The sequence below is a fragment of the Aegilops tauschii genome, chromosome 3, assembly GCF_002575655.3.
Source record: "Aegilops tauschii subsp. strangulata cultivar AL8/78 chromosome 3, Aet v6.0, whole genome shotgun sequence".
NCBI classification, from domain to species: Eukaryota; Viridiplantae; Streptophyta; class Magnoliopsida; order Poales; family Poaceae; genus Aegilops; species Aegilops tauschii.
Genome location: NC_053037.3, coordinates 140,853,409 through 140,867,878, shown reverse-complemented (window position 1 = coordinate 140,867,878; position 14,470 = coordinate 140,853,409). Strand labels below are relative to the sequence as shown.

Sequence of the window (14,470 nt, the reverse complement as noted above, 5' to 3'; positions counted from 1 at the left end):
GGATCTTGGTTGAGGGTTCAAAGGACTAGGAAGGGAAAAAAGTTTGGGGGCAAAAATCAAAACAGAAAGTGGAGTTCCTTTGTAAATCACCAATGGCTAGAATAGAAGACAGAAATTTGTTTGAATATGATTTAAATGGAAAAATAATCATATGGGGAGGTTCAACTTGCTGGATTTGATGCAAATCATGGTCCAAAGGTGAGGGAAGGTTTAGGAGAGTGGATTTGCACTAAGGCCATGGCAAGAGAGAAATGTTGAAAGTGGCAAAGGATTTATCCAAAAGCCATAGTGCATTTTCAAGGAGATTTTCAAAAGGCATTTTTCTCAAGTGAAAAGTATTTTGTCTTGAGTTCCAATAAAAAGGCAAGGACCTCCAAGACCAAAAACAAGTCTTGGGTGAATCCAAATAAAACTCTTGAGAAAAAATATTTGAAAAGGGAGGGTCCTTTTGAAGAAAATTTTTAATTCACCTCCCTCAAGTCAAATAAAATCTTTTGAAAAATCCAAAAAAAATTTGGGTGTCACACATGTCTTATCTGCAAAGCTACTAGTCATTCCCCTACTAGTTGCCCGCACGCTTTCTGTGAAAGATGTAGCAAGATGGGTCATCTGGCATCGGTGTGTGTTACTTTCCTGCCTTGAGAGTGCATTGCTCCCATGTGTGCCTTCCAGGCCAAAGGGCAGGGCTTCTTTTACATTCCTGATTCTTGCACTGCTAAGCAGCTTAAAGAAAGATCTACCAGTGTAGTGATTACTGTCATTGAGGGGGAAGCTAGTGTTAAGGAGTTAGAAGAAGCTTTTTCTGATTACATTGGGACTAAGTGGCACTGCACTGCCCGTACTATTGGTCCAAATACTTATGTGATGAGGTTTCCCAACCAAAGAGATGTGAAAAAAGCATGTTATAATGATAGGATGATCCTTAAATCTTGCGGTGTGGTAGTTAAGATTGTTCCCTGGTCGGCCAACATTGGGGCTAAGGGAGTCATGGAGATGGCTTGGGTTAAGGTTGCTAATATTCCCCTGGAAAGAAGGAATGAGAGGAATGTTGCTTATGTTTCTTCCCTGGTGGGCGTCCCGCTCGAGATCGACATGGCCACCCTGAACAAGCCTGAATTTGTCAGGGTCCGGCTGGGCTGTCGCACTGTGGACGAGCTCCCTGGGTTTGCTGAGGCAGTGCTGGGCACACACTTCTTTGATTTTTCCTATGAGATTGAGAAGGTGCTGGTGCGTGATCCAGAGAGAGAAAAGAAGGATGTGGAGATGGAGGCGGATACCAAAAAATCCCCTTATGTGAAAACTACTACCTGGGGCAAACATGACCCTAAGTCTGGAAACAAAGAAAAAAACGAGGGATGCAGCAAGTATGGTGGTAATGGGGGCGATGACCCTGCTGATGCAAAGGAGGAAGAAAGTGTGGAATCTGATGAGTGAGAAGATAATATGTTGTTGATTGAGACTATGGCTGTGGAGGCTTACAATAAAGAAAAAGCTCAGGGTTTTTAGGCAATGCTGGGTATTGATGATACCAAGCATAATGCTGATGAGATTCAGGTAGAAAAAGATGATGGTACACGTTCATTTGTTGCTGCTGTACCTCATGATAATATAGTCCAGTTAAATGTGGCTATGGATTGTGAGCAGGTGGTGGAAATTGAGGGAGAGGACTTTTCCAAGCTGAGGAAATCAGATTATCTGGTACAATACCCTACTTCTTCTTCTGAGGATGTGGGAGAGGTGATTCCTACACCTCCCCTTTTATCTGAAGAGGTTCAGAGGTTTAGCTTGAGGAAGTTGCAGAATATGGAAGGAAGAATGCAAGAGAAAGCTATTGCCATTTCCAAGAAGAGAAATCTGGAAGGTAACTTAGCAAACCATAACTCCTTTGATGCTTTGTCTAATCCTGAGCCCATGATTCGTGCTGTTAAAATGGGAATAGCTTTCCCTGACAATAACTTTTCTAATGTGGACATTATTAGAGAACTTGAAAAAATTAGGGGGGGGATTCCAAAACAGAGGTGGAAAATAATGTGAGGATTGAAGAAGAGGTGATGTACATCACCAATGGGAAGGGAGAACAAACTCCTGTTAGTACTGAGTGGGGAGATGGAGATGAAGATATGGAAGAACATTTACTATGGTGAGGTCTAGGAAAAGAAAAAGCCCTAAAGTTCAAGTAGCTATTTTCAGACCCACTACTAGAAGTCAAAAAAATCTTGTTGAAAAAAAACAAGCTGGCAGTCCTGTTCATAATACCAGGGCCACCAGAGGGGGGAGAAAAGGGAAAATATATAAATGATAGGTCTATTTTGGAATTGTAGGGGGCAGGGGAAAAAGGGATGAAAACCTGCCTATCCCATATAATTAGAGACCACTCCCTTGATTTTATCTGTTTGCAAGAAACCTTAAAAAAAGAATTTCCTGGGGAATTCTTTTAGGAAACTTGACCCATATAATTTGTTTGAGTGGGAACGGATCCCCTCAATTGGTAAGGCCGGGGGCATTCTATGTGGGGTCAGAAAAGAGAAGTTTGAAGTAGTTGCTTGGAGGAAAGGCAGATTCATTCTGCAGGTGTCTCTTTATGATATCAACATGAAGAAAATCTGGACACTTTGTACTGTGTATGGAGCGGCTCATGAGTGTGACAAAAGTGATTTCCTTAGTGAATTGGCTGATTTCTGCCGCCACATTCAAACACCTCTATTGATTGGAGGTGATTTCAATATTCTCAGACATAGTGGGGAGAAGAATAAAATATGGCGTCGCTCAGCACACTCTTATCTGTTCAATTCAATCATCAACACTATGTGTTTGAGTGAGATTCATATGAGTGGGGGAGCTTACACTTGGTCTAATAACCAAGCTCATCCTACCTTAGAGAAATTAGATCGTGTGCTTATGAGCAACGATTGTGACGATATGTTTCCTCTTGTTAACATGAAAAAGCTCGTTAGGGAGGTCTCTGACCACAATGCTCCCCTATTGTACTATGATAATCATGTTATTAGAGCTCCACAAAAAAGAGAGTTTCGATTCGAGCTGAGTTGGTTAAAATCTGAGGATTTTGTTCCTCTAGTTAACAAGATTTGGAATCGAAACGTGAATGCTTCCGATCCTATTGATATCCTGAATATCAAACTAAAAAGATTTAAGAAGTTTTTTAAAGGCTGGGGATCAAACAAATTTGGTCATGAGAAAAAGAGGAAGCAGGAGATTAGGGAAGAGCTTGCCTTTATTGAAAAACTAGAAGAGGAAGGTAATATTGACCAGGAAATGTTTTGTAGAAAAACTGATCTCCTTGTGGAGTTGAATGAAATACTTATCAATGAGGAGATTTTTTTGCTACAACAGTCTAATGAGAGATGGTTGCTTGGGGGGATCGAAACACTGCTTATTACCAAAAGATAGCCAATGGCAATAAGCGGAAAAAATACAATACACTCTCTTAATGTTGGGAATACGGTGATTGAGGGGACCGAGAAGCTCCTGGAGCATGCTACTAACTTTTACAAAAATCTTTTTGGGCCAGCCCAGGGGAACATGTTTCACCTTGACCCTGATATTTGGGGGAGAAGAGGAGAAGCTCGATGAGTTGGATAATGAGAACCTTAATAGGCCTTTCACAGAGGAGGAAGTGAGGAAAGCTTTGTTTTCCATGAAAAGCAACAGGGCCGCGGGCCCGGATAATATCCCTGCTGAATTTTACCAGCATTGCTGGGAGATAGTTAAAGAGAACATTATGAGGCTGTTCACTGCTTTTCATGCAGGAGAGATCGATGTTAGTAGATTGAATTATGGCAGCATAACTTTACTGCCAAAAATCAATGGGGCCAACAAGATCCAGCAGTTTAGACCTATTTGCTTGCTGAGATGTCCTTACAAACTGATTACTAAGGTGCTTGATAACAGAATGGCCCCCCTTGCTGACAAGATGTTTAGTAGACATCAGAATGCATTTATTAAACACAGAAATATCATGGATGGGGTATTGTCTTTACATGAGATTTTTCATCACACTTCCATCAAAAAACGAGTGGGCATTGTTATTAAACTCGATTTCGAGAAAGCATATGACAAGGTGAATTGGGACTTTCTGTTGGAATGTCTCGAGATGAGAGGGTTCGGTACCACTTGGTGTAAGTGGATTAAAAGCGTCTTGACTGATGGTACTGTCAGTGTTAAGTTGAACAATACCATGGGGCCTTATTTCAAAAGCTTTAAGGGGGTCAGACAAGGAGACCCTATGTCACCGTTCCTTTTCAACATAGCAGTCGAGTGCCTATCTAAGATGGTGCTGCAGACTCAGAAAAATAACCTAATTGCTGGGCTTGCACCGGATCTTATTGAAAATGGAGTGGCCATTCTGCAGTATGCAGATGATACGGTCTTGTGCATAGATCATGACCTAGATAAGGCTGTGAATATGAAATTGTTACTGTGCATCTTCGAGCTCATGTCCGGGCTCAAGATCAATTTCCAAAAAAGTGAGATCCTGTGTGTAGGGGGGATGATGATATCCTTAAAACATATGCTGATATTTTTGATTGCCAAATAGGGCATTTCCCTATGAAATATTTGGGGGTGCCAGTGACTTTTTCATCCTTGCGAGTAGCTGACTGGGACTTTTTGGAAGCCAGATACATCAAAAAGTGTGACTCTGGGTTGGGAGGCAATGCCTCCTCCGAAGGACGCCTGACGTTACTTAATGCTAATATTTCTAGCATTGCCTTTTATTATATGGCCATGTTTCTTCTATCCAAAACTATACTTGCTAGGATTGACAAGTGTAGAAGGAGATTTTTCTGGCATGTGACTCAGAATAAAAAATGATACTATCTTGTTAAGTGGACGAGAATATGCAGGTCTAAGAATAAAGGAGGGCTGGGTGTGAAAGATTTACACAAACAGAACCTCAGTTTACTTACTAAATGGTGGTGGAAATTAGAAACTAAATCTGGCCTATGGCAGGATATTGTGAAAGCTAAGTACTTTAGCAGGGCCACAGTGGCTAACATTAAAATGAAAAGCAATGACTCTCCATACTGGAAAGCCATTATGAAGGTGAAGCATCTTTATATGGCAGGGAGGAGAGTGATTATACAATCTGTTGACGTTGCTAGGCTATGGATTGACCCCATTGGGGACAATACCCCTCTGGCTGAACAATTTCCTCGTTTATTCTCTATCTGCAATTATCCTTAGTGCACAGTTGACAAGTGCTTAAATGCTGATCCCTCTTCTTTCTTTAGAAGGAGATTGAATAGTGAACTCAATGAACAATGGATAACTGTGGGTAATGTGGCTAGAGAAGCATGTGTCTCAGAGGCCACTGATGTGATTAAATGGGGTCTGGGAGGGAAATCCTCATTTACTACTAAATCAATATACTCTTTCCTGGAAAGGAGTATTGCTGGGTGCGACTACAGATGGATCTGGAGTGCTAGAATACCTCTTAAGATCCAAATCTTCTTGTGGCAGTTATTTCAGAATGCTGTCCTAACTAGAGATGTGATGAAACATCGAGGGTGGAAGGGGAATCCCAAGTGTTCCTTTTGTGATGGGTGAGAGACTGCTCAACATTTGTTCTTTACGTGCCCCCCTGTTGCTAGGGTAACCTGGAGGACAGTGGCGTGCATGTTTGGCACTGCTATGTGTCCCGATAACATTTGGCAAGCTTATGTATGGCGCTATACATTCTTTCCTGGTGGGGAAAGGTTTTATACAGCGGGGATTGCTGCTGTGTGTTGGGCAATATGGTCTTGTCGTAATAGAGCTACTTTTGAATTCACACCACTTACAAACCCTTTTGAATGTGTTTTTTCTGCCTGTGCTCTAATGTGCTACTGGGCAGGACTACTGAAGCAAGATGACGCGGCTGCCATGAGGGGCGGGGCAAAGATGCTGAAGGAGAACGCGTCGATGATGATGAGAATCTATGCGGCGAACCACGATGAAATGGCGTGCTGATCTGGTGAAGATGCTATTCCATGGTTTAGCTAGTTGTTTGAGCTACTTTTCCCTGCGCGGGCATGAACTTTTGTTGCTCCGCTGTTGCGAGCCTTCTGTCTTGTGTTCTTTTGGGGCTTTAGGTCCTGGATTCTAGCTACTGAGATTAGGTGTCGTCGGGTTTTTGCCCCGCGGTGAGTAATCTCGATGGCGAGTGCTCACAGTGGGTTTTCCGACGATGCGTTGGACTCGCTTCCCCTTTTGTCCTTTCTTTGGACTGTTGTATTTTCGTTATGTTGCAGTAATGAAAAGGGGTAATGCCCGGTTAAAAAAAAATGTTGACGAGCCCGATCGATCTACAGGAAACCAGGGAGGGAGAGAGAGCGGGGGGGGGGGGGGGGGGGCGGCCAAGGCCTGGCCGCACCAGCCCCGTCGACACCAACTTGAAAGCTGCCGAAGCCATGGCCTCTGCTTCGTCTCTCTCTCACTCGCAATGCACAGGTGCATGCGAGGCAAACGGTGTCAAACTTCAACAAGCCGAATCAGCAGCGACCTAGAAGAAAACAAGCAAAGCAGCTGCGTGCACAATACTCGTACTAGCAAAAAAACGCAGGGAAACACACATTCAAATGCACTCACCAAATACTCAAAGCAAACTGCATATCTCTTGCATTTTCAGCACTGTCACAGCGCAGTTCCGCGGAATTACACAGGGGGGATGGCATGGAGATAGGTCACGCCACTTGATGTGTACCCAAAAAAAAAACAGCATCCTAGTTTGTTTGCTGCACAAGAAGTGTAACCAAGATGGTACACAGATAATAACTACTCTCAATTTGCATTTTTATACAAAAAAGAAGTGTTCACTCTTAAAACCAAATACTGCCGCCACAACGCAGTTCTAATCTTCTGCAAAGCTTAGACCCCATCCACCGCATCATCTTCCTCTGCATACTGAATGGGCCATGTCGCCCAAAATATTTATTGTCTGCGGCAGCGACCGAAGCCGCGTGCACACTGCTACCATGGCGCGGTCGCTAACAGCTGCATCATCTCATCCACTATCTTCGCGCTGGACTCCATCTCCTCCATCTCCACGTCAATCTCCTCCAGAGTGTCCTTCACACTCGAAATCCTGGACTCGACCTCCTTGATTTTCGCAACGGTGCGTGCCCGCTCCAGTTTTACCTCAGCAGGGGCTCTGGGTCGAGCAGGGAGGCTGAGGAGACCATCGACGCGTTTGAGCAGGAAGTCCACATTCATGCCCAGGAGCTTCAAGGCCTGCAAGTTCTTCTTCCAGACCACAAAGTCCTTGCGGGAAGGAACGCGCGCCTTGCAGGCCCTGATGCCCTCTGCGATGTCGATAGTCTCCATGATCGCCCCCACCACGAGTGTGATGTTTAGCCCTTTGAGCAGGTCCTTGTGAAGGAACGACTTCTGGGCACAGCACAGCTCGTAGTACGTCTCGCGTTGTTGGTCAGGAAACTCGCAGTCGATGGCCAGGCCGTCTACGATGATGCTGAAGCTGCTGAAATCTTTCACGTCGTCGAAATCGATGGCTGTGTCTGAAAATTTGATGCCATCTGTTATTGACTCACTGGCTAGGTTGCTGCTATCGCTCTGAGCAACCTTTGGTTTCTCCTCAGATTTGACATCAATGGAACTTTCTTCTTCTGCATTGCAGAAAACAAAACATGATTCAGAAGATTCAATGGTTAGCTTATCCATGTATAAGAAATTCACAAGTGCAGAATCAACACAATGAAATTTGACTCACTCGGTATCTTCTCCTTGCCAGCTTCAGATTTGACATCAATGGAACTTTCTTCTTGTGCATTGCATAACACAAAAAATGATTCAGAAGATTCAATGGTTAACTTATCCATGTATAACAAATTTCACGAGTGCAGAATCAACACAATGAAATTTGACTCACTCGGTATCTTCTCCTTGCCAGCTTCAGATTTGACATCATTGGAACTTTCTTCTTCTGCATTGCATAACACAAAAAATGATTCAGAAGATTCAATGGTTAACTTATCCATGTATAGCAAATTTCACGAGTGCAGAATCAACACAATGAAATTTGACTCACTCGGTATCTTCTCCTTGCCAGCTTCAGATTTGACATCATTGGAACTTTCTTCTTCTGCATTGCATAACACAAAAAATGATTCAGAAGATTCATTGGTTACGTTATCCATGTATAATAAATTCCCAAGTGCAGAATCAACACAATGAACTTTGACTCACTCGGTATCTTCTCCTTGCCAGCTTCCAGACACAGGAGACCAAGTGCTCCATCAGTTGTAGTGAAGTTGTTCGCTCTTAATATATAGACCTGAATGAAAAGTGTAGAGAAAACAAGAGGAAATTTTAATATTGGATAAGTGCGGACAGAGCATGCAAGGAACAATTCAAGAAATGTGTGTCCTGCACACACTAGTGCATATGTAGTTCCTGTCAATCAATAGTGTAAAAGAATGATCAAGCAATTGAAAATTTATCGGGAAACACTTGCCTGAAACTTTGCTGAACTAACAAGTTGAAAGACTACAACATCTCCAACCTTGATATCATGATTAATCGCAAAACCTCTCCAACCAGCACTAAGTCCTTGCTTGGCACCTAGATATTTTGCATCATAGTTGTGCCCATCCTCATCTTCTAGCACAACAGCAGTGTCCTTCTTTGGGAGATGCTTGTTGCAGAAGTCAGACGGTAGACCCTGGGAGACAAACGTAAAATTCAAATGCAGCGGAAGCAAAAACAAAGAGAAGGAAATGTTTTCATTAATCCCATCCCCATGTACACCAAGTGACACTCAGGAAGCGTCCACACATGTACTAAGCTTATGAGATTGCTCTACCTGAAACTAAATTTCACAAACCACGACGTGCTCTAAGTTGTGCAGTTCACACTTTTGCAGTGCACATTTTTTGCCCAGTAATTTGATTATCTTCTGATACAAAAGAAAAGGCAATCTGCATTTTCGTTTAGCAGGTGTTTCCTCCCCTTCGATATTTGGGTTCTTGGGTCCACATGTTGTTCATAAGAAATGATCGCCTAATTCTTCCGCTTTGGACAAATATGTGAATAGCTAATAAATAGACTTACCAGCCAAAAACCATGAACAACATGTGAATGTAGCATATGCTTGACAAAGCTAGGATGTTCGGCTGGTAACTCCACAAGTAACTCCTCAGCTCTCTCCATAGCAGACCCAAAGTTACCCTGAACACTGTAGTTTGTTCAAAGATTGAAGTGCATAAGTGGACAGGCTTTTCAGGAACTGTTAATGCATCTTCTTACTCTCGAGAAAAGAAAAAAAGTTTGAAGTACCTTGTACATGTCTTTTGGCAATTAACAGCAGCTACCTGTCAAGTCACAGCTTATTCATAGTTAGTTAGTACTCCCTCCGGCCCACAAGATAAGATCGTTTTTCAAGCTAACATAGCTTGAAAAACAATCTTATATTATGGGACGGAGGGAGTACATGTTTTGAACTAATAGAAAGTGAAGAAAATGGAGGTTAAAAACACAACAGTAATATAGAATACATGAGGCAATGCATATGAACATAGCAGAGTCAATCAATGTTTAGAAACACATTCAAAACTGTGTCCAGAAATTAAGAGCATTAAGAATTTTTAGTCGCCCGAATCGTTAAGTGTGACAAACATATTGATCTGCTTAAACCAAATTATGACATCATTTTTTGAAATGAAAGGTGTGTAACATATGAAGCTTGTTCATAGTTAGTGCATGTTTTGAACTAATCGAAAGTGAGGAAAGTAGCGGTTAATAACCCAACAGTTATATAGACTACATGAAGCAATGCATATAAACATAGCAGAGTTCATAAATGTTTAGAAACACATTCAATGTGTCCAGAAATTAAGCCCATTAAGAATTTTTTAGCAAGTTGTCTGAATCCTTAAGTGTGACATACATATGACCTGCTCAAACCAAATTATGATATCATTTTGTTTAAATGAAGGTGTGTAACATATGTATGTTCACAAAAAAAAAGGTATGTAAAATATGACAATGTGCTTTTTTCAAGCGTTGAACAACAAGAATGTCCTAAAGGCGGAACGCGGAATCATATCACAGTTCTCACCATCGGCACAAGATCATCATCTACGTCACTCTTGCTGCTGTTACTGCCGCCGCTCTCAACCAAGGCAAGCCCCGGCGTTGACATATTCAACTTCTGCTCCATGTCACTCTTGGCGTTGACAAGCCTCCCTCTCTTCTTCTGAAACCCAACCAGCCAAAATCTTTAAACCATTTTATGCAATTATTGAAGATAAGAAAAATAGTGAAATTTTGGGTGTCAAAATCTCTGAAGCATTATGTGCTTATAAATGAATTTTTTGGAAGAACTGTTTACTAGCTGTAATTTTCCACGATAACAATCAAATCACGTGCACGATGACAAGAGTAGAACTGCTGACTTATCTTACTTTAGCAGTGTCAGTATCCTGGGCATTGTGTGTTTGAGAAACATCAAACAGCCTTTTTTGCTCACTGTCCGCCCTCCGTGGCCGCACAATCTGACATAACGAAGAATCCAACTCTTAGAAAAGTTAGATACAGGAGGGCTAAAGCAACAACCATGGTTCAATTACTCTCAAAGGAACATATTCATCCTTATCATCTGTATCATCGCAATTAATAACGACAGGCTGTTGATCAACAACAATTGCAAGCCTATCATCCTGTGATCATCAAATATCACCATGCCATGAAAAAATTCAAAATTTTAACAGAAGGCTAAAAAGAAACAGATAATCTGATAACATAGAATGCATACTGTCATGAGTATTGGTTGCACTAGTGTCTACCATGATAATGAAACATGAGAAAAAAACATAAGCAAATTATTATATACTTCATTTTACTTTAACAGAGGCAGTTCCACATAAGTGTGATCAAGGTTCAGGAACACAAAAGAAAAGCCAATCAAATGGCAGACTATTGAGGCAGTCAAGTTTAAGCAGAAGGAAACCTATAATCTAAGAGAATGCATCAGCTCAAGAGTGTTGGAAGCACTAGTTGCTACAGTACTATTGAGGCAGTGAAGATTTTAAAAAGAAGCTTAAACAGAGTAACAGGCACTTTCAGACTCCATTACAGTTTTATTATTACTTTTTAAGTTTTTATAGCAGGGTCCATTACAGATTATCAGAGGCACAACAATCTAAGCGTGATCGAGCTTCAGAAAAGAAATTGAAATTGCTGGCATGAAAGACTACGGCAGACCTGCAGTGGCCAACAATCTGAGTGGAGCTTAAGCTGAAGGACCTCACCATTGTAGCCGTTGGCACAACATCAGTTTCCTTGTCGCTCTCGCTGTCGAGCAAGGCCAGCCTTCGGTGCACCAGTGCCATCTTCTTCTCCATGACCATCTTATCTCGCTCGCTATTGTTGACAGACGGGGAACCTCCTCCTGCTGGTCTCCCTCTCTTCTTCTGAAAAGCAGCAAACAAAAGCAGATACATAAGTTCAACATATAATCAACAATCAATCCTTTTGTATTACTAATCCCATCTAGCAATATGTCGTAGAGAAACAAAATCTGTTCTGGCTGGATGGTCGATTTTTTTTTTCAAGAAACATTTCTTTTTTTACGTTCCAAACAAGAATCGCTTTCTCCAAGGCTATCACAGGATGACGAAATAAAACAAAATGAGCCCTCCACATGTCACGAGATTGCGGTATGCAGCGCTCCATTAACCAAAGATTCAAGAGACCGCCGAGAAATCAAGAAGCCCTCGACCGCTAACTGCATAATTCTATAAATCAACAGCCGCACGAATCAAAGAAAGAGGAGGAGGTTAACTTGCCTTGAGGGACTGATCGATCGCCATCGCTTCCGCTTCCGCCTCGGCGCTCGTGGAGGCCTGGTGCTCGGGGTGCACAGACGGCAGAGAGGAGGAGGGTGGAGGAAGGAGGGGGAAGGAACAGTACTGGGCTGGGGTAAATAAATAATGTGGAAGAATGGTAAAAGCGGAAACAGATTACCGTTCGGCAACAGTGATTGAATGACGCCGTGTATGTCGGTTGATTGCTTTTCACCGATGCGCGGTTTGAAAAGTGTACAGTACACATTTGGAAAGTGCATTTACCATTTTCCCTGTAAAAAAAGTGCATTTACCATTCCACCCAACTTCTCCAACGGAACGCAAAACAGCCCGTGAAAAAAGTTCATCACTCGTCTCAAGGCAGGTTCGTAAAAACCTTTATTTTAAATAAAAAAAGAATGTACAGTCACGACATATAACGAACCGATTTTGATTGGGTTTCACCAGGACCCGGCCATCGCGGAATTTATGACCGGGTTCTGGTGATCATCTCAACCAGAGGCAGGATTTATGACCGGGTTCTGACGTATATGAACTACTTCCAATATCTTTGTATAAATTTATTAAAGAAATACTCATGACATTATTTTCTTCAACTCATATCATAGGTTTTTGACGATGACGCTGACAAGAGAAGCAAGATATGCAGTGTGAGTGAGGTTCAAAAGTTGTTCCAAGACCCACATAACTATTGGTTAGGATGACCTGCATGGTCTCGGTGATAAACCTATGTCATTCCGGCGGGAATAATATGTTTGTCATCTCGCAACAGTGGTGAGGAAGAATAGACAACGAAAGAGAGGCAGCGACGACATGGTTTTCTTGATGTTGGTGGGGTGGAGAGGGCAGTATGGTGCATTGGTTGACCTTACGAGACATCAATTTACATGGGCATGTAACTTTCACAATCAAACATATGAGAAACTTGACAGTGTGTTTAGATGCAAAAAAAAGTTGACATCTGCAGAAAATATTTTTGGTGCGCAGGAACATATGCTTCCAAGAGCCGAATTGGATTTCCGGTGTATTTGTGACTAATGTATGAGAAGAAAAATTCTCGCAAGTATCCATCATCTAATACTCTCGAATGGTTAAGCTGGTTATCATATCATGCTCCCCCTCCTCTTGGATACCAAAACAATAACATTTCAAGCTAGTAGCCACCTTTTAAAGTTCATATCGAGTCTGCTGGATCGTGATGATTTTGTTGATCAAGTTGCCAAGGTATGGGGAAAATGAAGTAAAGGGAGAAATCTCACTAAAGGTGGAACGATAATTAACTTAGACCACGCCGCATCAGGACCTATATAGTTGAGCTGCCTACATCAACAACATTAACAAAAGAAGATTGCATCTCTCGGTTACTATTGACTAGCTTGACAAAATAGGATGAAGTTTGTGGCCTTGCCACTTGGGAGGTTTAAAAATAATCAATAAGGCAGTGCCAAACTTAAGCATATGAGGAGCTAATATGGTTACCAACATTCCAAAGTTCAGCACCTCGTGAAAGATGATAACAACATCAAGTTTTTTCACATGACAGGTAATGAGAAGTATCATAAAAAGTGTATCTTTGGCCTCCATCAAGGTGAAGTGGTTATTAAGGTTGCTGCTCCCCTAAATGATTACAACACAAAGTATTACAAGGCCTCTCCGGCATGCTGAAAACTAGGTTTCCTTGGCAGATTTGTTTAGGGACAATATCCCTCAAGTTTCAGAGACTGATAATGATTTCTTATTGGCCCTATTTACAGAGAAGGCGGTCTGGGAGGTGATGTTCCAAACAGAACATAACAAAGCTTCGGGTTGAATGTTCGCATGCCGAGTTTTACCGGGTGCTTTGGGACATCAAGGATGACCTTATGGTTATGTTCCGTGATTTTTATGTCAGCATACTTCCACTGTCTTGACTCCAGTTCGGAGAGATTACTATTTTCGTGGAAGGTGCAAGAAGCTAGCATTCAACCATCATATCCGCTTTATAAATGTATAAGCTTTATTCTTCCCCGTAAAAGTAGCGAATAATTGCATTAATAGTGTGATAGATCATGTGGTTTGGCCTACACAAACGGGTCACACGTGAGTGAAATATCCTAGGAGTAGTTGATCTCCATGAAACAACACATGAGCTTCGCCAGAAAAAAGATGAATGGAGTCGAATATTTAAAATCTACTTCAAGAAAGCCTATGACAAGGTCAAATGGCCTTTCCGATACAATTATATGGATGGAAAGTTTCTCGATAAGGTGTGTGCTTGGGTCGAGAACTTTGTCTCCAGTCTGAGTGTGGCCATAAAGTTCAATGACGTTATCGATGGTACACTGGTTGATAATAGGGAGTTTTGCAAAGTTGAGATTTTATTACATCATGGAGGGGAGTCATAAATTTACCAAACGTAATCTCTCTATGAGAATGATAGGAAGTAAATTTTGATTTTGTCATAATGATGAGGTTATTGAAAACATTTTTTCAACTTCTAGTACTCTCGCTCTATATGACCATTTTCCCCAAATTATTTCCAAAGTACATCCACCATGAATGTTGCTCAGATGTTTGAAAATTTGCTATGTGGTGTAGATAAAAGGTTGAGATATATCCTTATTGACGCATCATGCTTTGTTAGGCATTTTGGTTCATGTAGGAACTGAAAGCGT

At 41.7% G+C, this 14,470-nt stretch overlaps 1 protein-coding gene across 1 annotated transcript; it reads right to left on the bottom strand.

Moving 5' to 3' along the window:
- Window positions 1-6,394: 6,394 nt before the first annotated feature.
- Window positions 6,395-11,412, bottom strand: LOC123497592 (B3 domain-containing protein Os01g0234100-like). The gene is made up of 11 exons (XM_073495917.1): window positions 11,262-11,412; window positions 10,416-10,505; window positions 10,070-10,207; window positions 9,289-9,323; window positions 9,064-9,187; window positions 8,516-8,674; window positions 8,200-8,287; window positions 8,042-8,095; window positions 7,883-7,936; window positions 7,724-7,774; window positions 6,395-7,619 (listed from the first exon to the last, which is right to left on the bottom strand). Exons 1-11 carry the CDS (start codon window positions 11,358-11,360, stop codon window positions 6,967-6,969), a joined length of 1,545 nt encoding a protein of 514 aa, XP_073352018.1. The 5' UTR covers window positions 11,361-11,412; the 3' UTR covers window positions 6,395-6,966.
- Window positions 11,413-14,470: the final 3,058 nt, after the last annotated feature.

What these genes read in the sequence shown, in the direction of transcription:
- LOC123497592 (XM_073495917.1), bottom strand. Translation starts at nt 11,360, where the DNA reads ATGGTCATGGAGAAGAAGATGGCACTGGTGCACCGAAGGCTGGCCTTG. An exon ending in TTGTGCCAACGGCTACAATG is followed by an intron (nt 10,506 to 11,261) that starts GTGAGGTCCTTC and finishes TCGTTATGTCAG; the next exon opens with ATTGTGCGGCCACGGAGGGC. An exon ending in TGGCAAGGAGAAGATACCGA is followed by an intron (nt 7,620 to 7,723) that starts GTGAGTCAAATT and finishes TCTGCAATGCAG; the next exon opens with AAGAAGAAAGTTCCATTGAT.